The sequence below is a fragment of the Eriocheir sinensis genome, chromosome 32, assembly GCF_024679095.1.
Source record: "Eriocheir sinensis breed Jianghai 21 chromosome 32, ASM2467909v1, whole genome shotgun sequence".
Classification (NCBI taxonomy): Eukaryota; Metazoa; Arthropoda; class Malacostraca; order Decapoda; family Varunidae; genus Eriocheir; species Eriocheir sinensis.
In genome coordinates, this window is record NC_066540.1 from 2473377 (window position 1) to 2496458 (window position 23082).

Genomic DNA, 23082 nt, shown 5'->3' on the forward strand with positions numbered 1-23082 from the left:
GTGTCATCCGAGCAAAAAACGAGTCACGGCCACGTCCCTCCACCCCGCCCGTGTAAATAGACGCCGTGCATCGCAACAAACCCGTAACCGTGATCCCGCAAGTACCACCACCTGTATTACCAAGCCTCTAGATAACTTAAAAATCCTTAGTTTCAATGCGCGTAGCCTAAGAAACAAATTTGATGAACTGAGATGTCTTGCTTTAACAGAAAATTTTGACATAATTGCTATAACCGAAACATTTATCGACACCACAAATATTGATTTAAGTTCCGAATACAACATAGATGGCTACAGACTCTTCAACAAAGATCGTGTAAACCGTAGAGGCGGTGGCGTCGCCCTTTATGTCAAAAAGCTATTTGCAACCCACCGACAAAACACTGGGAAACAGTAACGTTGAACATTTGTGCGTGCGAGTAAACATTGCAAAGTCAATTTAAATATATCTGTCACCTACAGACCTCCTGGGCAATCACTGATGACGACCTTGAAATGTACAGCGTCTTAAGGCAGTCACTTAATAACAACGACTCACTGATATTAGGAGACTTTAACCCCATATCGACTGGGCGACACTGTCAGGTACAGAAGGCGAGTCACATAGAATGATCGAATTTCTAGAAGAAAATTATCTAAGCCAAATGGTTTCTGAGCCAACTCGACAAAATAATATACTCGACCTTGTTATAACGACCCAAGATAACCTTGTCAGTAGTGTCACGGTAGGAGAACACCTCGGTTCTTGCGATCATAAATTAGTGCGCGTCGACATTAAAGCTCAATCATCAGTGACTGAAAATAAAGTAAAGGTGCCCAATTTCAAAAGAGCTAACTTCGTAGAAATCCGACAAAAACTAACAGAAATACAACTATCAGATGACGGCAACGTAGAGGAAGCCTGGCTAAGCCTTAAAAATCACTTACTCACTCAGCAGATCACATTCGTCCCCTTGTGCGAGAAGCGAATTAACACTAATAAAAGCCCACCGTGGTTTAATAGCGAAATTAAACAATCAGTCAATGAGAGAAAATTGTTTTACAGGTTAAAGAAAGAACAAAGCACGCCCGAGAACATTAGACTCTATAATGATGCCAGGCGACGAGTAAAAAGACTAGTAAGGCAGGCAAAGCGTAGATATGAAGAAAATATTGCAGCCAACTGTAAAAATAACCCGAAATCTTTCTTCAGTTACATAAACAACAGAAAGGCGATCAAAAGTGGTATTGGACCTTTAACAAACAGCGACGGTGCACTAGTGACTGACAGCCAACACATTGCAAACCTCTTAAACAATTACTTTTCCTCGGTGTTTAATACTAACAGTCTTCCTCTCGCTACCACCAACACCAGTACTATTGTAAATCTCGAGCATGCATTGCCTAATTTTGAAATAACAACCGATGAAGTCCTTAAAGCTCTCCATTCACTTAAAACAAATAAAAGTCCTGGACCTGACAAAGTATATCCAACTCTGCTGAAAGAAACGAAGAGCGAAATACTCTCCTCCCTCACAACCGTATTCAATATGTCCTTGCGACAAGGCATCGTCCCTTCAGATTGGAAAAAGGCTAACGTGACACCGATTTTCAAGAAAGGAGACAAAAAAGTACCAGGTAATTACAGGCCCATTAGTCTAACTTCGGTTGTAGGTAAGCTACTTGAGGGCATAATTAGAGACAAAATTGTGAGTTACCTTGAAAGCCACTCATTGATTGGGGACTCACAACATGGCTTCCGAAACAAAAGATCCTGCCTATCAAACCTATTAACCTTTATAACGACCTCTTCACTGTTTATGACGTAACCAAATCACTGGACGTAGTCTATCTTGATTTCCAGAAAGCGTTTGATAAAGTCCCGCATCATAAATTACTTTACAAATTAAAGCAAATAGGTATTGACGGTCAAGTAAACCAATGGATCGCGAATTGGTTGAGCAACAGACAACAAAGAGTAGTGATTGACGGATTTAACTCAGAGTGGGCGCCTGTCACTAGTGGCGTCCCTCAGGGCTCGGTCCTTGGCCCAGTGTCTTCATTATTTACATCAACGACGTGGATGTTGGACTCAATAACCGCATTAGTAAATTTGCAGACGACACAAAGATTGGTAACTCGGTTCTCACTGACGAAGACAGGCAAAGCCTCCAAGAGGATTTGCACAAAATTTCAGCTTGGTCGGATAGATGGGAGATGCCCTTTAACGTAGACAAGTGCCAGGTCCTTCAAGTTGGAACGAGGAATAAGAAGTTCGAATACGAAATGCGCGGCGTTAAACTCAAAAGCGTTCAATGCGTCAAAGACTTGGGGGTCAAAATCGCGTCAAACCTCAAATTCTCACAGCAATGCATCGATGCAGCAAATAAAGCGAACAGAATGTTGGGCTTCATTAAAAGAAACTTTGTATTCAAGAATAAAGATGTAATACTCGCTCTACAACAGTTTAGTCAGACCCCACTTGGAATATGCGGTACAGTTTTGGTCCCCACACCATGCAAAGGATATTGCTAAATTAGAAGGTGTTCAGCGTCGGGCAACGAAAATGATCCCTTCCTTGCGCAACAAATCCTACGAAGAAAGGCTTTCTATCCTTAACATATTCTCTCTTGAGAAACGTCGCCTCCGAGGAAAATTGATCGAATGTTTTAAAATACTTAATGGTTTCACGAATGTAGACAGATCAACATTGTTTATGATCGATGACAGTCTGCGCACGAGGAACAATGGCGTAAAACTCAGATGTAGACAAGTAAATTCAGATTGCACCAAATTTTTCTTCACCAACGTTGTAGTGCGAGAATGGAATAAGCTTCCACCATCAGTGGTCCAGTGTAACACGATTGACTCCTTCAAAAATAAGCTCGACCGTCACTTCCTTCAACTTAATATCAACTAGAGTAGAAATGCAACGTTTTGGAGTCTTCTGATTAATGTAAAATCACTTAGGTTTAAGGACAGACCACCAAGTCTGGACCATGGGGTCTGTGTGGTCTGATTTTCTATGTAAATCTATGTAAATCTATGTAAATCTCCCGCTTCATTCTCTTCACACTTCCTCTCTCTCTCTCTCTCTCTCTTTATTCTTCTCTATTCTCCTCCTCACTCTATCTCTCCTCTCTTTAGTTTCTTTAATTACATATTCCTGCCAGTTTTTGTTACATTTCCATTCATTATTTATTTTATTTTATGCTCAGTGAGTCTGTGATGCTTTCTTTCATGTCATTCTTCCTGTTCTCTCTCTCCCTTGACTTCTGTATTGCCCTTGTTATATTCAGTCTTAGTGGTTTTGGCTGCATCAGGTTTCACGTGGAGGCCATTGCTTGTGATTCTAAGAGTCTGAGAGTACATAATGAGCTCTGAGTACCCTGTCTTGAAGGGTCATATTCATGGTTTTGTGGGTCTGTCTGTCTAAGGGTACACGTGGAGGCCATGGCTTGTGCTTTTAATTAAGAGTCTGAGAGTACATAGTTATTATCGATGGAAATGATAATGAGCTCTGAGTAACCTGTCTCAGAGGGTCATATTCAGTTTAATGGCTTTAGCTGCATCAGGGTACATGTGGAGGCCATTGCTTGTGCTTCTAGGAGTTTGAGAGTATGTACTTATTCTCGTTGCAAATAATAATGAGCTCTGAGTAACCTGTTTTGAAGGGTCATACTCATGGTTTTGTGGGCCTGTCTGTCCACGTGGAAACCATTGCTTGTGCTTCTGAAAGTGTCTGAGAGTACGTAGTTATTGTTGCTGCAAACGACAATGGGCTCTGAGTAACCTGTATCATAGGGTCATATTGAATTTAATGGTTTTGTGGGGCTTTATAGCGTAGCATAGAGATAGAGTGTTTATCTATTTCTCCTTAGTGTAGATAGTGTGTTTAGTACAATAGCCTTTTTGAACTGCCTGGAGTAGTATAGCGTGAAGATAGCCTATTCCTTCTTACTATGGGGTCTTGCAGTAACGCAGATGACAGCTCTTGTTGGTGTGTGCATGGTAGTGTGTTTATGATAGTGTAGTGTAGTGTAGTGCAGTGTAGTGTAGTGTGTCGTATCATTTTGTAGTATTGTGATAATTTACGTTCAGTACAGTAGCCTTTTAAACTCTGTGGGGGTATTAATGTGTACTTAACTTCACCTTCTAGCATTAAATTAAGGGACCTTTCCTCCTCTTCAAGTGTACTGTAGTGTTTAGTGTAGTGTATCATGTTGTAGTACTGTGACAACTTCCCTTCACTACAATAGCCTTTTGAACCCTTTGTGGTGGTATTAAGGGACTTTCTCCTCTTCAAGTGTATAGTGTAGTGCATCATGTTGTAGAACTGTGACACCTTTATATTTCAGCCCGGAATCGTGCCAAATCTATTCTCCGACTTACCAAAACTTCTTTTATTAACAAAAAATGTCAACACCTTGCTTCTTCTACTTCTTCCCGTGACTTCTGGCATTAGGCCAAAAATATCTCCTCCAATTTCACTTCTTCCTCTTTCCCTCCTCTCCTTAACCCTGACGGCAGCACTGCCGTCTCATCTGTCTCTAAGGCTGAACTCTTCGCTCAAACTTTCTTTAAGAACTCCACCCTGGACGATTCTGGGCATATTCCTCCTACTCATCCCCCCTCTGACTCCTTTATGTCTGTTATTAAGAGTCTTCCAAATGATGTTTTCTATGCCCTCTCTGGCCTCAACGCTCAGAAGGCTTATGCACCTGATGGAGTGCCCCCTATTGTCCTTAAAAACTGTGCTTCTGTGCTGACACCCTGCCTGGTCAAACTCTTTCGTCTCTGCCTATCAACATCTATCTTTCCTTCCTGCTGGAAGTATGCCTTTGTACAGCCTGTGCCTAAGAAGGGTGACCGTTCCAATCCCTCAAACTACCGCCCTATAGCTTTACTTTCCTGTCTATCTAAAGCTTTTGAATCAATCCTTAACCGGAAGATTCAAAAGCAACTTTCCACTTCTAACCTTCTATCTCATTGCCAGTATGGATTCCGCAAGGGGCGTTCTACTGGCGATCTTCTTGCTCTCTTAACTGACTCTTGGTCATCCTCTCTTAGCCGTTTCGGTGAAACTTTCTCTGTTGCGCTAGACATATCGAAAACCTTCGATAGAGTCTGGCACCAGTCTTTGCTTTCTAAACTGCCCTCTTTCGGATTCTATCCCTCTCTCTGTTCCTTTATCTCCAGTTTCCTTTCCGGCCGTTCTATCTCTGCGGTGGTAGACGGTCACTGCTCTTCCCCTAAACCTATCAACAGTGGCGTTCCACAGGGCTCTGTCCTATCACCCACTCTCTTCCTGTTATTCATCAATGACCTTCTTTCCACAACAAACTGTCCTGTCCACTCATACGCCGACGACTCCACTCTGCATTATTCAACTTCTTTCGATAGAATACCATCACAACAGGAAGTACACGACTCCAGACTGGAGGCTGCAGAACGCTTAACCTCAGACCTTGCTATCATTTCCGATTGGGGTTGTAGGAACCTTGTGTCCTTCAGTACCTCAAAAACTCAATTTCTCCACCTATCAACTCGACACAATCTTCAAAACGCCTATCCCCTATTCTTCGACAACACTCAACTGTTACCTTCTTCAACACTAAATATCCTCGGTCTATCCTTAACTCAAAATCTCAACTGGAAACTTCATATCTCCTCTCTTGCTAAATCAGCTTCTATGAGGTTGGGCGTTCTGTATCGTCTCCGCCAGTTCTTCTCCCCTGCACAGTTGCTATCCATTTACAGGGGCCTTGTCCGCCCTCGTATGGAGTATCCACTCACACAGCTCTTCTGGACAGAGTGGAGTCTAAGGCTCTTCGTTTCATCAGCTCTCCTCCTCCTACTGATAGTCTTCTACCTCTTAAATTCCGTCGCGATGTTGCCCCTCTTTCTATCTTCTATCGCTATTTTCACGCTGACTGCTCTTCTGAACTTGTTAACTGCATGGCTCCCCCCCCTCTCGCGGCTCCGCTGCACACGACTTTCTACTCATGCTCATCCCTACACTCTCCAAACCCCTTATGCAAGAGTTAACCAGCATCTTCACTCTTTCATCCCTCACGCTGGTAAACTCTGGAACAATCTTCCTTCATCTGTATTTCCTCCTGCCTACGACTTGAACTCTTTCAAGAGGAGGGTATCAGGACACCTCTCCTCCCGAAATTAATCCTTCTTTCGGCCACCTCTTTTAATTCTTTTTTGGGAGCAGCGAGTAGCGGGCTTTTTTTTATTATAGTTTTCTTTTTTTGTGCCCTTGAGCTGCATCCTTTGTTGTAAAAAAAAAAAAAAAAAACTTAACTTCACCTTCTAGCATTAAATTAAGAGACCTTTCCTCCTCTTCAAGTGTACTGTAGTGTTTAGTGTAGTGTATCATGTTGTGGTACTATGACACCCTCCCTTCAGTACAGTAGCCTTTTAAACCCTTTGTGGTGGTATTAAGGGACCTTTACTCCTTTTCAAGTGTATAGCGTAGTGAGTAGTGCAGTGCATCAAGTTGTATTATTGTGACAACTTCCCTTCAGCTCAGTAGCCTTTTAAACCCTTTGTGGGGGTATTAATGGACTCTTACTCCTCTTCAAGTATAGTGTAGTTTGTAGTGTAGTGCGTTATGTTGTATTATTGTGACAACTTCCCTTCAGCTCAGTAGCCTTTTGAACCCTTCGTGCATGGGGGTAGTGAGGAACCTGGGTTGGTATTCTCAGATCCTTCCGCCCCTCACATCACTATCATACATATTCAGTTGACACATTCACGTAAAGTCTAGAATGCCTATAGCTGGGGACGTTAACAGAAAACCTTATTCCCGATAACCGATAACTGATAATGGAAAACCTTATCGGTGATAACCGATATTCGTTAACTGGAGACGACACAAATATAGGCGATAACCGATAACCGATACCGATATAAATCCACAATTCCGATACTAGCTAGAAGTAAGTCCGATAGGCGAAAACGATAGTATATTGATATTTCAAATAAAAAACATACATGTAGATGAATTAAAATTTTCATTCTGTATTTTAGAAAACTTACAAAACCACACGTTGACACGCACCTATGGACGGTAATACTAGAAACGCCTGAACTGGTGTTCTGTTATTTGGCGTCCCCACCGTCAAAAGCTGGCGCTTTTGTTTACAAATACTGGTCTCTCGTGAACTGCGCATGCTCAGACCAGCAAGCGTAGACCTGTACAGTCTCACAAAGCTTTTTAACCGTAATTAAAAGTTGCTGGAAGGCTGAATCAGACATACAGTACCACTACCACCATCCTCGCTATTTCTAGAACGACACTCTGTACGAGTTGTATTTATATGTACAGAGTGTCGTTCTAGAAACAGCGAGGATGGTGGTACTGTATGTCTGATTCAGCCTTCCAGCAACTCTTAATGTGTTAAAAAGCTTTGTGAGACTGTACAGGGCTACGCTTACCGGTCTGAACATGCGTAGTTCACGAGAGACCAGTGTTTGTAAACAAAAGTGCCAGCTTTTGACGATGGGACACCAAATAACACAACACCGAGTGCCTTCAATACCATGGCATGCTCACAAACGAATATTGAATATCAAATTTAAGGCAGTGAATAATCATTTTTGGAGGCAAAGTTAAATGATTTATCTCTTTGATATAGTGATTTTTGAGTCTAACATAAAAAAACAACCTAGTGTTTTAATGTTGAACTAAGTATGAAATCTCTTCACCGAAGATATTTCATACCCCGCATGCGGAGTAGGAAGGAGACAACGTTTTTTTTCTGAGGCGGAAAAAATAGCGATTATCGCTAGTTTGGTTACAAAAGTAACGCAGATACCGATATATATTTAAATAAGTAGCGGATGGCCGATAACCCGATTTTCTTATCAGCGATAAAGTATTGCGATAACTTATCGCGATAACGCCCAGCTATGAATGCCATGACTCTACATAAGCACTGTGTTGTGTATGTGATGTTGTCGTCAGCCTGTGATGACTCTCCGTGTAGCGACAAGCAGTGCATAGCCAAGAACAATGTGTGTGATGGGATACCTGACTGTAGTGACGCAGGCGATGAAAAGGACTGCTACGGTGAGAGAGAGAGAGAGAGAGAGAGAGAGAGAGAGAGAGAGAGAGAGAGAGAGAGAGAGAGAGAGAGAGACCAGTGACACTTTGTTTTTGGGGGTAGGCTATTCTTGAGCAAAATTTAAAGTTGTTTTCTATGCTGTTTTATGATCTGAGTTGACACATCATCTGGTCTCACTCACACTACTTTCCACTTGCATCTATTCTTCTTTATTTTTCAAACATTACTATTCCTTTTTTGGTGTGTGTGTGTGTGTGTGTGTGTGTGTGTGTGTGTGTGTGTGTGTCCTTATCTATTTATATTTTTACAGCACTGTGTCAAGAATGTTTTCCTTTTTTTTTGTGTGTGTGTGTGTGTATCAGAAATATTTTAACTGTGTGCTGTCCCTGAAAGTAATCAACAAGGGGATGTGTTATACTAGTCATTTATGGAGTAACTTGACTGTGTTCTGAGCAGGAATGGGCATAGGTTGTATATTGAAGCTGCATCTATCAGCCTTATATGGGTATACCAGTCAACTACTTTAGTGTTCTCATGGGAAGAATTAAGTCACTGCCATTGAATTATATAAAAGAAACACTAAATACTTGACTTGTAATAAATACCGTAATTATATGTATAAGTTACGTAGATATTGCCTGTCCGTTTTATTTTATTTTTGAGGTTCCAGTGTATCATTAAGTGACCCCAATGTCCCACTAACCACGCTGTGTATCGTGCGAACGGCAGATGACATATTCGACAAGAGCGCGTGTTCCGATTCCTTCAAATGCGGCGACGGCTCCTGCTATTTCTTCTAGCTTAAGCCTCTTACAACCGGCCGGCGTCCGGCCTGCGTGTTTTGGGACGCACGTTTTCTGCGATTTTTCCGGAGTTTTGGTGTCTGCAGGAGGACGTGGGGCCAGCAGGGGTAGCTACTTGGGAAGTGCATGGCCAGCGCTTGCTACGTGCTGGCAGCGTACGGGCCGTACGGCAGTAGTGCGTGATTTTTTATTTTCTTGCGGTTGCGTGGGGCGCACGTGTATTACGTGTGACGTGCGAGATGAGTACGGTATAAGTGCATACACCGCACGTACTGCGTGCGGCCCCACGTGTAACGTGCGGCATGCGTGCGGGGTGAGTACGGTGCGCACTCAGTACGTGCATGTTGAGTACGTTGTAAGCACGTTGTCCGCTCCCTCGCGTCTCCTATATAAACCCTGAGATGCTCTCATCATGCAATCATTCTGCTCGTACCATGGGAATGCCAAGGAGATTGGTGCATCATATCCAACAGATACAGAATGACGAGGATGAAGAAGACAGAGACGCTGTAGTGGCAGTTTATGCTCGCAATCGCATTGCCCAAGAGAGGAGAGAGAGAAGATTTTGGGTGAAACCGTGGTTGCAGAGACGTACCATGCTGGGACAGTATGACACACTGTTTCAAGAGCTCGACCGGGAATCAGCTGGAGACTACTTTGGGTACATCAGGATGGATCGCAACTTGTTTGCAGAGATCCTTCAACGTGTAGCGCAGCGTATCACCAAGGGACCAAGGTAATTATAAAAAACACCAGACATCAACAGCATTCCCAAAATGGCAAACATATGTTCATACATTTAATGTTTTGTACTTTTGTTTCTGTGTGTCAAGGAGCCGGCGCCCTTTGGAACCTGGTCTGAAGTTGGTGATAACTCTGCGATACCTAGCAACAGGAAACTGCTACAAGAGCCTCGAGTACGACTTCAGGGTTGCCAACAGCACAATATCATTATTCATCCCACAAGTGTGCCAAGCCATATATGATGAATACAAGGAAGAAGTATTCACCATGCCCGAGGACACGGATGGATGGCGTGAGGTGGCAAACAAGTTCTCTACCAGATGGAACTTTCATCACTGCCTAGGTGCTATAGACGGAAAGCACATTGAGATAAGAAAACCACGGAAGACTGGGTCCATCTACTACAACTACAAGGGCTACTTTTCCATCATTCTTCTGGCCATTGTTGATGCTGACTACAAATTCTTGTGGTGCAATATTGGTGCCCCAGGCTCGGCATCTGATGCTGGAGTGTTCAATGGCTCACGTCTGCGCCCAGCACTTGAGGCAGGAACACTCTCCTGGCCCGACCGTGAACCTCTGCCCGGTGATGACCGTGACATGCCATATTTCCTGGTCGGGGATGATGCATTTCCCCTTCGGACATGGATGGTTAAGCCTTATGGACTCCGAGGACTGACACACAGAGAGAGAGTTTTCAACTACCGTTGTTCCCGGGCTCGCCGTGTGGTGGAGAATGGCTTTGGCATTCTTGCCAATCGCTGGAGGTGCCTGTTGACCTGTCTTGAGCAGCACCAACTGACATGCACAAACATTGTGGAATGCAGTGTTACTCTTCACAACCTCATCCGTCAACGGCACCCCAGGCTTCAGCCAAATGAGGTGGATAGGGAAGATGATGATGGAAACATTGTTCCTGGGGCATGGCGGGCCAATGCCGTACTGACTGAGAATGATGCAAGGGGGGCTGGTCGACCCAACCATAAAGGAAAAGTGCAGCGCAATTACTTGAGTGACTATTACAACAGTGACATTGGACGTTTGCCATGGCAAGATCACATTGTGAACATGTAGCTTTTGAGAACTCTGTAGTGCTTGTGATGTATATATTATGACATATTGTGAACATGTAGCTTTTGAAAACTCGGAAGTGCTTGTGATGTATATATTAGGACATTATTGGTAAATAATAAACTATTTCACACTAAAGATTAAGATGGTTTGCGGGTTTTTTTAACCCCTTCAAAGCTACACTTAATAATTGTGAGAGGCCAAAACCCAGCTTTCCTAACACTGAGGAACATGGGGGGCCAAGACCCCTAACACATGACCTGGCCATGTTATATTGTCCCATGATACACCAAATTGTTGAAATTTTGACCACAAAATATTCACAAGCCAGCCCTCCAAATTCTGACAAGCTGGATGTAAACTAAGTATCCTTAGAATATGCTGGAGGTAATCTTGCAGTAGGGCAGTGAAGGGGTTAAGTAATTTCTAAAGTTTTTGGGGGGCTATGAAATGATTATTGTTAAGGTTTGGGGATTTTCTATTAGATTTAAAATTGGGTTGGTTTGGGGGTATTTTTTTTTAGTTATTAAAATTGGTGGCCACCAAATTTATTGTGAACACAGAATATCAACAAGATATTATGTCTGCCTGAAAACTTTATTAGACACCTTTACAAAAGCACCAAGTAACACCAAGGCAGGAACATACTGTCCACATAATGAATAACTAGTCCCAGGCACACACTGTCCACATAATGAATAACTGGTCCCAGGCACACACTGTCCACAGAAATCACTGGTCACTGTCACACACTGTCCACATGGTCACTGTCACTGGCTTCCGGTGCTTCTGGTGGGGTTGGGTTGACAGGCGTGGTCAAGGGTCTTGCTTGAGCGAGCATGCCAATGAAGCTTGAGGTGAGGCCACTCGGCAGGCTGATGTCGGGCAATTAGCTAAGCTGCATAAACCAAAGAAGACACAATTCAAAATCATGAAGCAAGTCATATAAAATGCAACCAATGATTGCAATTATGCCACATGATAATAGACAATAAAATCCAACAAATGTGTGTTGTCAAATATATGGAGTGCACAACTTGGGTGCTGGTACGTGTAAATACAATTACCATTGAGGGAGGGGATGTGACAGGAGTGCTGGACGCTCTCTTGGGCCGTTCCACATCCCGCTGCTGCTGCTGGTCCTGCGAGGTCAGGGGCTGTGACCACTGCTGCTGGGAGGAGGAGTAGGATGGCTGTGACCACTGCTGCTGCTGGGAGGGGGAGGGCTGTGACCACTGGGAGGAGGAGGGCTGTGGGGGCCGAGGCCACTGCGATGACTGCTGGGACCTGAAACAATACATTTATATGTGTTACAACATTTACATACAGCTTATTTTTCAGACATGTAAGTATTCATTGTCTCAGAACTATCAAGCTGCGGGTAATGATTTTATGCATTTCACAGCATATCATTACCATTGCTGCTGGGATGGCTGAGGCCACTGTTGACGGCACTGCTGCTGACTTGGGAGGGGCCACTGTGGCTGGGAGGGTGCGGACCACTGTGGCTGGGAGGGTGCGGACCACTGTGCCTGTGGCCAACATTGCTGCTGCTGGCGCCGGGGGGAGGAAGTTGTGATGGTGGTTGCAGGGGCGGTGGCTGTGGCTGTGGTGGTGACGGTGGCAGAGGGCCGGAAGAATGAGGAGACCAGCTGATTGCATGCCTCGCTGAACTCCTCCCACCGGTCTTCTGGAATCTTCCGTACTCGGGCACGCAACCAGTCCATGTACGCCGCCCTCTCCTCACTCAGGTCAAGCTGCAACTGCAAACATACACCAACAAACATGCAAACATTATTATGTGGCAATGAAAATGACAGAGTCAGCCTAATAGAGTACATTCACATGAGAATTTATATTACCATGTGATGCCAAACAATTATACTCACCGACTGCTTGAGGCTGTCAGACTGGCGGGGCCGGTTCAAGAACTGGATGAGGGCCTCATCAAGCTTCTGGGTGCGCTTCTTCCTCTTCAGGGAGGAAGTAGTGGATCCTGCCTCACTGGCCCCGCAGGGTGGGCCCTCGTCTGGGGCTGTCAGTCCAGAGTCATCTCGGCCACCCTCCTCGTCCTCCTCCTCCTGGGATGCCTCAGTACCAGGGATCTGAAACATTGCAAACATTCATAAATATGCATGGAAAAAAAAGTACATGTATCATGTTGATGGGTAGGTATGGAACATGTACACAAATAAAAAATACCCAACACTTACGCCTGTATCCCGTGTATAAGTCCGGGGGACGATGTGCTGGCGGAGAAAGGCAAAGGAGGACAGCTGCCACTTCTTCCTCCTGGAGAGGACCTCTGCGCCCTGGCCAGACTTGCCATTTTTCATCAGCTTCCCCACCGCTGTTCGTTGGTTCTTAAACCAACCCAGGATCTTGGACACTGAAAAACAAAAGTTAAAAACCGACGTAAATATGTGAGATTTTTTTTTGTGCACTGTTAATCAGTGAGGGTAATACCTGCAACAGTGCACTGCATACAAGCATTGCTTGTATTAAAAAATATATATAAATTGTTCTCACCCTCACACCTCAGCTCCCGGGCCATATCACCCAGCAGACGGCTCTTGTATTGGGAGTTGGCGTAGTTGTCACTCCCCTTATTATACAGGCAGTCATGGTCGCGGAAGAACTCGACGAGGGTGCGCTCCTCCTCAGCAGTGAAGTTATAGGACCCGAGGTCCCTCCTCTTCCCCGTGGCCAAGGACACAGTGCTGCCTACATCACTTTCACTGCCATCCTCTCCCTCTGGTGGTGGTGGTGGTGGTGCCTGCTCCTCTTCATCAGAAGGTTCAGCTGTGGCCTCATCAGCCTCCCTTCTCTGTCTCTCCTCAGATTCCTCTCTTGCTTTTGATGTTTTGCCCCTCCCCTTCCCCTTCCCCTCCACCCTGGCAGTTTTCTTGGGACCCATTTCCAAGATGCACAATGTTGAAATGAGCGGTGTTGTTGCTGCGGGGCTGCTGCGGGCTAAACTTTGTGAGCACGTTGTGCGCGCAGCTTATATACCACACGCGCGGACGCCTGGAAAAAAAACGTACTCTCGACGCATTCACAGCGCGCTGTGAGTGCGCACGCGCACTCATCCCGCACTTGCTGCGTACGCATGCCGTGCGTCTTGCCTGCGTGCAACGCGCGTGCGCCGTGCGTTCTAGGCCACATTTCAAGGTACGCTGACAAGAAAAGGGAACGAGGAAAATCAACAAACTGCTACACCTCCTTTGAAGTTCAAAAAGTGGTGAGAAATGGGTCCAAAAGAGATACGTCGGACGTGCACACATTGTGCGTTGTAAGTACGGCCATCGCACAACCCCCTCTACGTCTGTTTGCACGCGCGCGGGCCGCAGAAATAATGTGCAGGACAATTTCCACCCCGCGGCGTCTGCGGTGGCCGTACGCACATGAATAAACGTGCAGACTAAGTGCGCCTCGCGCACGTTTACCCACGTTTTCTCCCGAAAATTGGACGCAAACCGCACGTAACCCCACGTACGGGCTGTTGTAAGAGAGGCTGTTATGCGACGGCGAGTGCGACTGCAACGACTGCAAGGATGAGAACGTGTCTTGCGGCGGCGGAGACACAAGTCGCACGGTAACGGAGGGAGGGTTTTCTAGTGTACGGGATTTCATGCAGTATTGGGGTGTTGACGTGCGTTGTCTGGGCTATGTCTACTCCTTTTGCTGTTGGTGGTGGTGCTTATGTTGTAATATTTTGTGGCGTTTCGGGGTATCAGGGAAAGGTTTGTGTACACGTAAACTCTTTTTCTCTTTGATTTTTAGCTCTGGTTGTGTATTGATTTGTATTTCTTGTATTTGTAAACTTCAGGGACATCTTTACGTAATCTTTTTCTTTCCTATTATTTTTGTGGATGTCAGGGAAAGGTTTGTGTACACGTAATCTCTTTTTCTCTTTGATTTTTAGCTCTGGTTGTGTATTGATGTGTATTTCTAGTATTTGTAAACTTCAGGGACATCTTTACGTAATCTTTTTCTTTCCTATTATTTTTGTGGATGTCAGGGAAAGGTTTGTGCATACGTAATCTCTTTTGTATTTTTGGTATTTGTAAACCTCAGGGACACCTTTACGTAATCTTTTTCTCATATTATTTTTGTGGATGTCAGGGAAAGGTTTGTGCATACGTAATCTCTTTTGTATTTCCGGTATTTGTAAACCTCAGGGACACCTTTACGTAATCTTTTTCTCATATTATTTTTATGGATGTCAGGGAAAGGTTTGTGCATACGTAATCTCTTTTGTATTTCTGGTATTTGTAAACCTCAGGGACACCTTTACATAATCTTTTTCTCATATTGTTTTTGTGGGTGTCAGGGAAAATATATGTGTATACGTAATCTCTCTCTTTCTTTTTAATTTTTAGCTCTGATTGTGTATTGATTTGTATTTCTGGTATTTGTGAACTCCATACATTCTTTTTTCCAATATTTTTAACATCTCTTTCGATACTTGTAAACCTTAGGCAATGATTTATGTATGTATATCTATATTTTCTTCATATTTTAAGATTCACGTATATGTATTTTCTTTTTCTTTCATATCTTGAGCATTGCGGTTGTATATTTGTTTGTACGTTCCGTCTGCAGAGGGGCGGTTCGAATCCTGGATTAAACAATTTATATAGGTTTATACAGATATTCAGACCACACAGCCCCTATGGTCCAGACTAGGTGGTTGATCTTGCCCTGAAACCTTAATCAAATAATATTAAATCAAATGGCTTCTAAGATTTCGCATTCCTACCTTCATGAATGTTAACGTGCTCCCTTTCCATGTTGATTTACGCCGAGTTAAGTCCCTCTGAATGTGTCGACTTTTTTGTGGGCTCGTGAAACTGATTTTATTTGTTGGTTTGTGAGATGTTCTTTACCTCCTGTTGTCGGTATGATAGAGATGTTCTTTACCTCCTGTTGTCGGTATGATAAGACACTTCCGCTGGTGTCTTCATTGTAAATATATGTCAGTATCATTGTTTAAGTTTCCTCTTTTAGAAATTCAAACCACTTTATTAATATGTCTTTTGTTATTCATTGTAAATATATAGGGATTTTATTTGCTTACTTTTCTTCTTCTTAGTAAAACTCAAACCTCTCGTAGCTTATATATTTTTCTGATCTTCATTGCAAATATATAGGGATTTTTTTTACGTAATTATCTTCTTACTAAGATTCAAACTTCTCGGAACTTATATATCTTTTGTTCTCCATTGCATATATATAATGATTTTATTTTACGTAATTTTCTTCTTACTGAAATCCAAACCTCATAGACTAATACATAATTCTGTTCTGTTCATCATTGTAAATATATAGTGATTTTCTTTGCTTAACTTTCTTCTTACTGAAATCCAAACCTCTTGGATTAATATATTTTTCTGTTCATCATTGTAAATATATATAGCAGTTTACCTTACTTAATATCCCCCTTACAGAAATTTAAACCTCCTGGACTAATATATCTTTCTGTTCATTGTACATATATAGTAAATTTCTTTTACGTAATTTTCTTCTTATTGAAATCCAAACCTCTTACATCAGTATATTTTTTTCTGTTCATCATTGCAAATTTGTATAGCAGTTTACCTTACCTAAATTCCCTCTTACAGACAGTTAAACCTTTTAAATAAGTATGTTTTTTGTTTTTCATTAATATTATGTACCTGTTTGCTTTTCTTCTTCTTCTCACAGATATTTAAACCTCATGAATTAAAATGTTTTCCACGTACAAATGCATATATATGATTGTTGTTGTTGTTGTTGTTGTTGCTGTTGTTTTGCTTCACTACTCTAATCAGCATCTTTTCAACGTCCCGAATAATCAAAATTGGGATCATATTAAACGAAAACACGAAACCTTCATTATTTTCATATTTATCTCTACTTTCTTCACTCCACGATTTATATATTTTTTATCATTTATTTTTGTTAATTTTTTGCTTCACTACCCTGATCACCATCTTTCTAGCGTCTCGGAATAAAAAAAAAAACTGACAACATTAAACAAAAAATCCTTTATTATATTTATTTCATTCATGTATCATCCCTTCGCTCCCTTAACCAGCATATTATTTATTGTTTTGCATCACGTCCCTAATCACCATCTTTCTAGCGTCTCAAAATAAAAGAAACTCGGATAACATTAAACAAGAATCAACCCTTATCATTTTCATTTGTCGGGTGAGTCGCGAGGTCGCGACTTTTAGGGAACCGAGCGATGTAATGTGTATATTATAATGTACATGTGAATGTATGACTGTACGTGTGGCGACACCCGGTCGGTGTCGCACAACAGGATGTTTAACAACACGTCGTGCTTTTGGCCGTGGGAAGCTGTGATGAACTGACACTAGGATCAGCAAATGATGACTTTCATTAGCAGTCGTCAACCGGAACCCACACCCTTCCGGACGAACTACAAGCAAATAAAACAGACTTTTTCTTGGAGAAGAGGGGAGAAGACGGGTGACGGGCAGGCGAGCGGTGCTCCGCTGCCCCGCGCCCTGAGGTGTGGCTGTCTCTGATTTCGTGCGACTCGCTCACGCAAACTGTAAACTTTGTGTACAACTGTTGATATAGTTAAAATTACATTTTGTATTGGTATTGCCCTGTGAGAGAGAGAACTAAAGTGAACTAAAGTGAACTTATAACGGCTATCGCTCGGCCAACTAAAAGGCTATTGTGTTATCTCACCTACTACAATCAACTTGTGAAAGCAGGCAACAGTACATCGGACCTGACGTGAGATAGCAGTTCGCGCCTTAAACATTAAAAGTAACATTTAAACACAACCACGTTAAAAATAACACTTAAAAGTCGTTAACATAAATGGTGTGCAGCGTGGTTACGAACTACTCCAAATTGTTATATCTCTCTCAACCGTAACTTCAGTTACGTGTGTGAGGGCAGAGACAGTTAAGCGTGTACCTAGCGTTCTGCTGAGGCAGCGCGCGATCTTCCTGCTCCGTGAGCGTCAAGTCAGCACCCAGCCACACCCGAGGGCAACGCCCCGCCCCGCCCCGCACAACCCACACAACCCGCGCGCCCCGCCTCGCACAACCAAGTTTCCTTGGAGGTGTCTCGGCACTTGTTTCTTCCTACGACACAACTAGTCGTAGGTGCGCACTTATCTTCCCCAGGCAACTCGGACCTTGAGGGTGACTGGTGGGCGTATATAGTCTGCACGCCGCCAAACCCTCCCCGCTACCAGACGGGTGACGGCAGACCCTGCCACCCCTGCAGCCCTGCCCCAGCCACCGGCGAGGCGAAGGACGCGAGCGTGCTGAGTAGTGGGGCATCGAGTTGCTGTTTTCGAGGTTTTTAACACATTTTAGCTGACACTCATTGATACGGTTTCAGTAATTACACCACTTGTAACATTATTTCTGGTGAATTACTATTATTATGTTCACGTGTTTAGGCGTGTGGGGCCGTATCTAATCTATTAGATTTTTCAGCTGTTGATTTGTCTGGCGTGTGAATGTTTAATATTTTTCTTGAGTAACGTTGTTATGCATTTTATGTATAATCATTCATTTTATTTTCTCCTTTCTTTTGTGTGTTTTATTTCACAGTGGAGAAGTTTTGTCTTGCTAGGCCTCACTCATTTTTCTTTTTCCTCTTTTATTATGCATTTTAAAAGCATCGGGGAGGAGTGAGCACATACTTAGCGGTGAATGATTATTACTTTAATTATTTTTGCAGCAATATATTTTTTTTCTTTCACCATTTTACTCCTCATTTTACTGGTAACTCTTTTAATGGCAGAGAAACCTGACCCGCAGTTACAAGCTCTCACCGAGGACTATGAGGGGTGGGTAGAGAGAAAGAACAGTGCCGTCAAGGATAACGGTAACTGTTCTCATGTAAGGAGTTGTAGCAGTCTTCAGAGGGTGCCTCCTTCCCCTTCTACGCTGCATGGGCAACCAAGAGGTATTTACTTACCTTACTAATCCCACAATGGCTTCTGCCCCTAATCACCCGTTAACAGCAACAGTAGTTAGGCCTTTCGCAGGTAATAGGGAGGCAGATTATTCGGCAGGGACTTCTTGTTTCAAAGTGAGATTGTCATGGACATTTCATTCGTGTCAGATCCGGGAGGTGAAATATCTCTCAGCCGCTCGAAGGTCAATCCCGGGAACGGGAACGGCGGCCCTCATAAACAGGAGCGCGTTCACAGGCCGGAAGGCTTATGATGCGTTTCGGTCACTTTTTCTTGACACATTTGGGGAAGATGGGCAACACAGCCTCGTAAAGGGTATACATTTTGCTGTGGACACTGTGCAAATGAGTGGCCTTTTTAACAGGCCAGTAGACTCCTATAGGCTATCTACTGATTTGATCTCGTGTTTTAAACAAGGAAACTGGACAGATGGAGAAACCATTTCTGTAGCTAATGCTGGATTATTACTAGAGTTCCTTGTGTACATAATTGTCCTTAAAGTTCCTCTTCGAAGGAGTGCAGTATCCCCTGACTACAACCCCACTGGCAACCTACACGGTTTTATCAGCCAACTTTTATGGCACAAAGTAATTTTGGGTCCTTTTGAAGCTTCTTTTGCAGTCGACACGTTCGCCGGGGAGGGGGGCCTTCAACCCTCTGACCTAAACCTTTTTGGGTGTCACCAGCGGTAATAAAAAAATAAAAAAAAATCCTTGGTGTGTTCTTTTACCCGTGGTTTAGGCAGAAATAGTCAGATAAATAGGTGGACGGAAATTTGAGCTTTACGATCTATTTTTTTTTAATACACAGAATATGCATAGTGATCGTCTCCAAAGACTAGCGCCGGCTTGAGGTTCAGCTTGACGCTGCTTTGTCTATCTTTCCAATACACGACTATAACCTGCATCCTCGCATTTACTAATGTTTGGTTCCTGAGCTTTTGTCTGCCTCTTTTTCATGCGAGAGGGGAGTGCTTGAGTAATACTTTTCACTCTAACCCACTATTTTCTCTTATTGCTGAGTTGATGCAAGGCAGTCAGTCTTCTAAAGTTTTTTTTTTTTTTTTGAGCCGTAATAACCGAGGGTGCAAACTAACATAGGGATAGGTTTTTTTTTTTTAACTTGAACCTCATGTGCTTCTGCTTGAAACAGACATTTTTCTCTGCAATGACAGACTTAACTAAACTAGAGCAGATGCTGTCCCTAAGTTTTATTGTAACCAGCATGTTAATACCTGTAAGCTTTGGAAGTAAGCAGACAAGTCTTACTTACCCTTTGCTTGACATATCACTGTTACCCGTTACGGGAATTATTTTTGGCGTCACAGATGTCAGTCATCCACGTTCGTTACGATCGGGGGATAGGTGGAAATATGTCTTTTTGATTTGATGTTTATTAATGCTGGAAATACTTTAATCAATTATGCTGAAATTATATATTTCAGTGAGATTTGTTACAACAGTGATTTCACAACTTGGTGACAGGATTTTCTTTTATAGTACTGTAGACCTGAAAAACGGAGTATCAGGAGTTAGTGGTGCTGACTGCCGATGCTTCTAAGGTTCTCCAGTCTTGTCCTTGTTATCACATTGTAACTATTAGGAGACTCTACGGATAACATTACCTCTTTTCAGACAACCTTATCTATAGTTGTAAACCCCACCCGTCTCGAAGGCGTGCCGAGGGTAACGACACTAGCAATTAATTGTCACCCAACGGATGAGTGTTTCTCTGCGACAGTTTTGTGTCAAGGTGTGACTCGAAGGTTCAGTTTGTTGCAGATCTTCAAGGATTGTTCCTTTTTCTTTTTACTATTCCAAATAGCTCCATTGCCATGTATCCTAATGACAATTTAGTCAATTTATTTTTCTAGGGTGTATCGTGATAATAATTTTTCGAGCTATTATTTTGTTTTCTCGGAATAGTACTGAGTTTCCCTGTCCACGACTCTAGCCCTGTTTACCTCGCCCTGTATGTACTTTGCCCATTTCTTGTTACTTCCATGATTATTTTTATTATCATTGGCATTTCCCGATGTTGTATCGTTAGGCGGGCTCTGACTTGTATATATTTTTTTCAATGCAACGATAACAGGACTTCGTTTAACTAGTACACGTTGTGCGACTGTAACATGGGTAGGTACACTGCTTTTAAAGGTCGGGTGAGTCGCGAGGTCGCGACTTTTAGGGAACCGAGCGATGTAATGTGTATATTATAATGTACATGTGAATGTATGACTGTACGTGTGGCGACACCCGGTCGGTGTCGCACAACAGGATGTTTAACAACACGTCGTGCTTTTGGCCGTGGGAAGCTGTGATGAACTGACACTAGGATCAGCAAATGATGACTTTCATCAGCCGTCATCAACCGGAACCCACACCCTTCCGGACGAACTACAAGCAAATAAAACGGGCGAATAACGTGGAGAAGAGGAGAGAAGACGGGTGACGGGCAGGCGAGCGGTGCTTCGCTGCCCCGCGCCCTGTGGCGGTGTGGCTGTCTCTCATTTCGTGCGACTCTCTCACGGAAACTGTAAACTTTTGTGTACAACTGTTAATATAGTTAAAATACATTTTGTATTTGTACTTACCCTGTGAGAGAGAGAACTAAAGTGAACTAAAGTGAACTTATAACAACTACCGCTCGGCCACACATCACTCAACTAATCTGACGTGAGATAGCAGTTCGCGTCTTAAACATTAAATATAACACTAAACACAATCCACGTTAAAAAATAACGCTTAAAAGTCGTTAACACATTTTATATATTTATCTTCTCTTCACTCCCCTAACCACAGCATCTTTCTACTCGTATCCTCAAACCTCATCATCGTCATCACTGTCTTTCAGAGGGGCCGGAGTTGACCGCCATCGACCCCGAGATGACGCTGTACGTGGGCCAGACGGCTGTACTGCGCTGCGAAACCTCAGGCATCAACCCCAGCGACGTCAGGTGGAGCCGCATCAATGGCCGCCTCCCGCCCAACGCCCTGGCCAGAGAGAACACACTTAGGTAGGCGCCGTGACCTATCTACGTACTTTCACTTTTCTGTTTGTTTCTAGCGTTTTTAGGGTTCATTTTTCTATACTTTGAGTTTTTTATTCTTTCTCTCCCTTTGATTTCTCACATTTTCTTAACCCGTCAGCCGCGACTGGCACGGATTTCTCCTTCACTGGTAGCCTGGTATCATAGACTCCCAGGTCTTTTTCTGCCTCTGTGGTGGATAGTGGAGTGTTTCCCATGTGGTAGTGGTGTGCTGGATATCCCTTCACATATAGCCTGGTCACATACACTCCCAGGTCTTTCTCTGCCTCTGTGGTGGATAGTGGAGTGTTTCCCATGTGGTACTGGTATGCTGGATATCCCTTCACTGATAGCCTGGTATCAAACACTCCCAGGGCTTTCTCTGTCTGTGTGGTAGATAGTGGAGTGTTTCCCATGTGGTATTGGTGTGCTGGATATCCCTTCACTGATAGCCTGGTAACATACACTCCCAGGTCTTTCTCTGTCTGTGTGGTGGATAGTGGAGTGTTTCCCATGTTGTATTGGTGTGCTGGATATCCCTTCACTGATAGCCTGGTAACATACACTCCCAGGTCTTTCTCTGCCTGTGTGGTGGATAGTGGAGTGTTTCTCACGTGGTATTGGTATGCTGGATATCCCTTTCAACTAAGGCTACAAAACATCTCCGTGCAGGCTGCCACTGATCCAGGTGAAGGACAGCGGGGATTATCAGTGCGAGGCCGGGCTGCCATCGGGAAGGAGCTCGTACGACGTTATCACCCTCATCGCCAGGAGTGAGTCTCGGCCGGCCAAGCGCACCACCAGTGTCCCCGCCAACTGACCACTGCATGACGCCTTGACTACCCTGCATGTTATGGGCCATTGCCACCACTGCCAACACCAATGCTAACTCACCTGTTTAACTTATCTCTTGTCAGTTCTTGGGATCGGACAACCATTACTACTGCTACCACTTAACCTAATCATAAGACACAGTGAGATAGGACATGACCACCACTGCCAACACCAATTCTAAATCACCTATTTAACTCACTATTTAATTTATCCCTCCGAAATTGACCTCTCTTTTGGCCACTCTAGTAATCACTATATGAGACCAACAGTTTTCTGTCTAATTCTCGGCTTGTTATTCAAGTAGTCTAGGATTATTTAGATACGTAAAATGCTATTTATGATTTACGATTGATATAGACTTCGTAACGTAACTTAGGTTAGCAAAAGAGAAGTGTTAGTAGTACACGTATGTTAGTTTGATGCAAGTCGTCATAGAATTTTCTATTTATAGTCTTTGTTATGGAGTTGTGTGTGTGGAAAAAAACTTTATTAATTTCGTTAGTTCTTGTAAGTTAATGATAGTTTGCTGACAGTTAGTTTAAGCGCTGCCTCAAAATGTTCATATCGCAAGTGCTCGACCCTCTACCC

General features: G+C 43.4%; 2 protein-coding genes across 2 annotated transcripts; one reads left to right on the forward strand and one right to left on the reverse strand.

The window, feature by feature from the left end:
- Window positions 1–3222: 3222 nt before the first annotated feature.
- Window positions 3223–14182, reverse strand: LOC127006409 (uncharacterized). The gene is made up of 8 exons (XM_050876363.1): window positions 13205–14182; window positions 12889–13064; window positions 12565–12780; window positions 12092–12438; window positions 11743–11962; window positions 10131–10240; window positions 3643–3744; window positions 3223–3331 (listed from the first exon to the last, which is right to left on the reverse strand). Exons 1-8 carry the CDS (start codon window positions 13590–13592, stop codon window positions 3223–3225), a joined length of 1668 nt encoding a protein of 555 aa, XP_050732320.1. The 5' UTR covers window positions 13593–14182.
- Window positions 14183–21490: 7308 nt separating this feature from the next.
- LOC127006459 (cell adhesion molecule 4-like) lies at window positions 21491–22645 on the forward strand. The gene is made up of 2 exons (XM_050876408.1): window positions 21491–21648; window positions 22333–22645. Exons 1-2 carry the CDS (start codon window positions 21518–21520, stop codon window positions 22478–22480), a joined length of 279 nt encoding a protein of 92 aa, XP_050732365.1. The 5' UTR covers window positions 21491–21517; the 3' UTR covers window positions 22481–22645.
- The last annotated feature ends 437 nt before the right edge of the window (window positions 22646–23082 follow it).

What these genes read in the sequence shown, in the direction of transcription:
- LOC127006409 (XM_050876363.1), bottom strand. Translation starts at nt 13,592, where the DNA reads ATGGGTCCCAAGAAAACTGCCAGGGTGGAGGGGAAGGGGAAGGGGAGG. An exon ending in CTCAAGTGCTGGGCGCAGAC is followed by an intron (nt 3,745 to 10,130) that starts GTGAGCCATTGA and finishes TGTCGTTTGCAG; the next exon opens with CAACAATAACTACGTACTCT. An exon ending in AGTATGACCCTTCAAAACAG is followed by an intron (nt 3,332 to 3,642) that starts GTTACTCAGAGC and finishes TCAGACTCTTAG; the next exon opens with AATCACAAGCAATGGCCTCC.
- LOC127006459 (XM_050876408.1), top strand. Translation starts at nt 21,518, where the DNA reads ATGACGCTGTACGTGGGCCAGACGGCTGTACTGCGCTGCGAAACCTCA. An exon ending in GCCAGAGAGAACACACTTAG is followed by an intron (nt 21,649 to 22,332) that starts GTAGGCGCCGTG and finishes ATCTCCGTGCAG; the next exon opens with GCTGCCACTGATCCAGGTGA.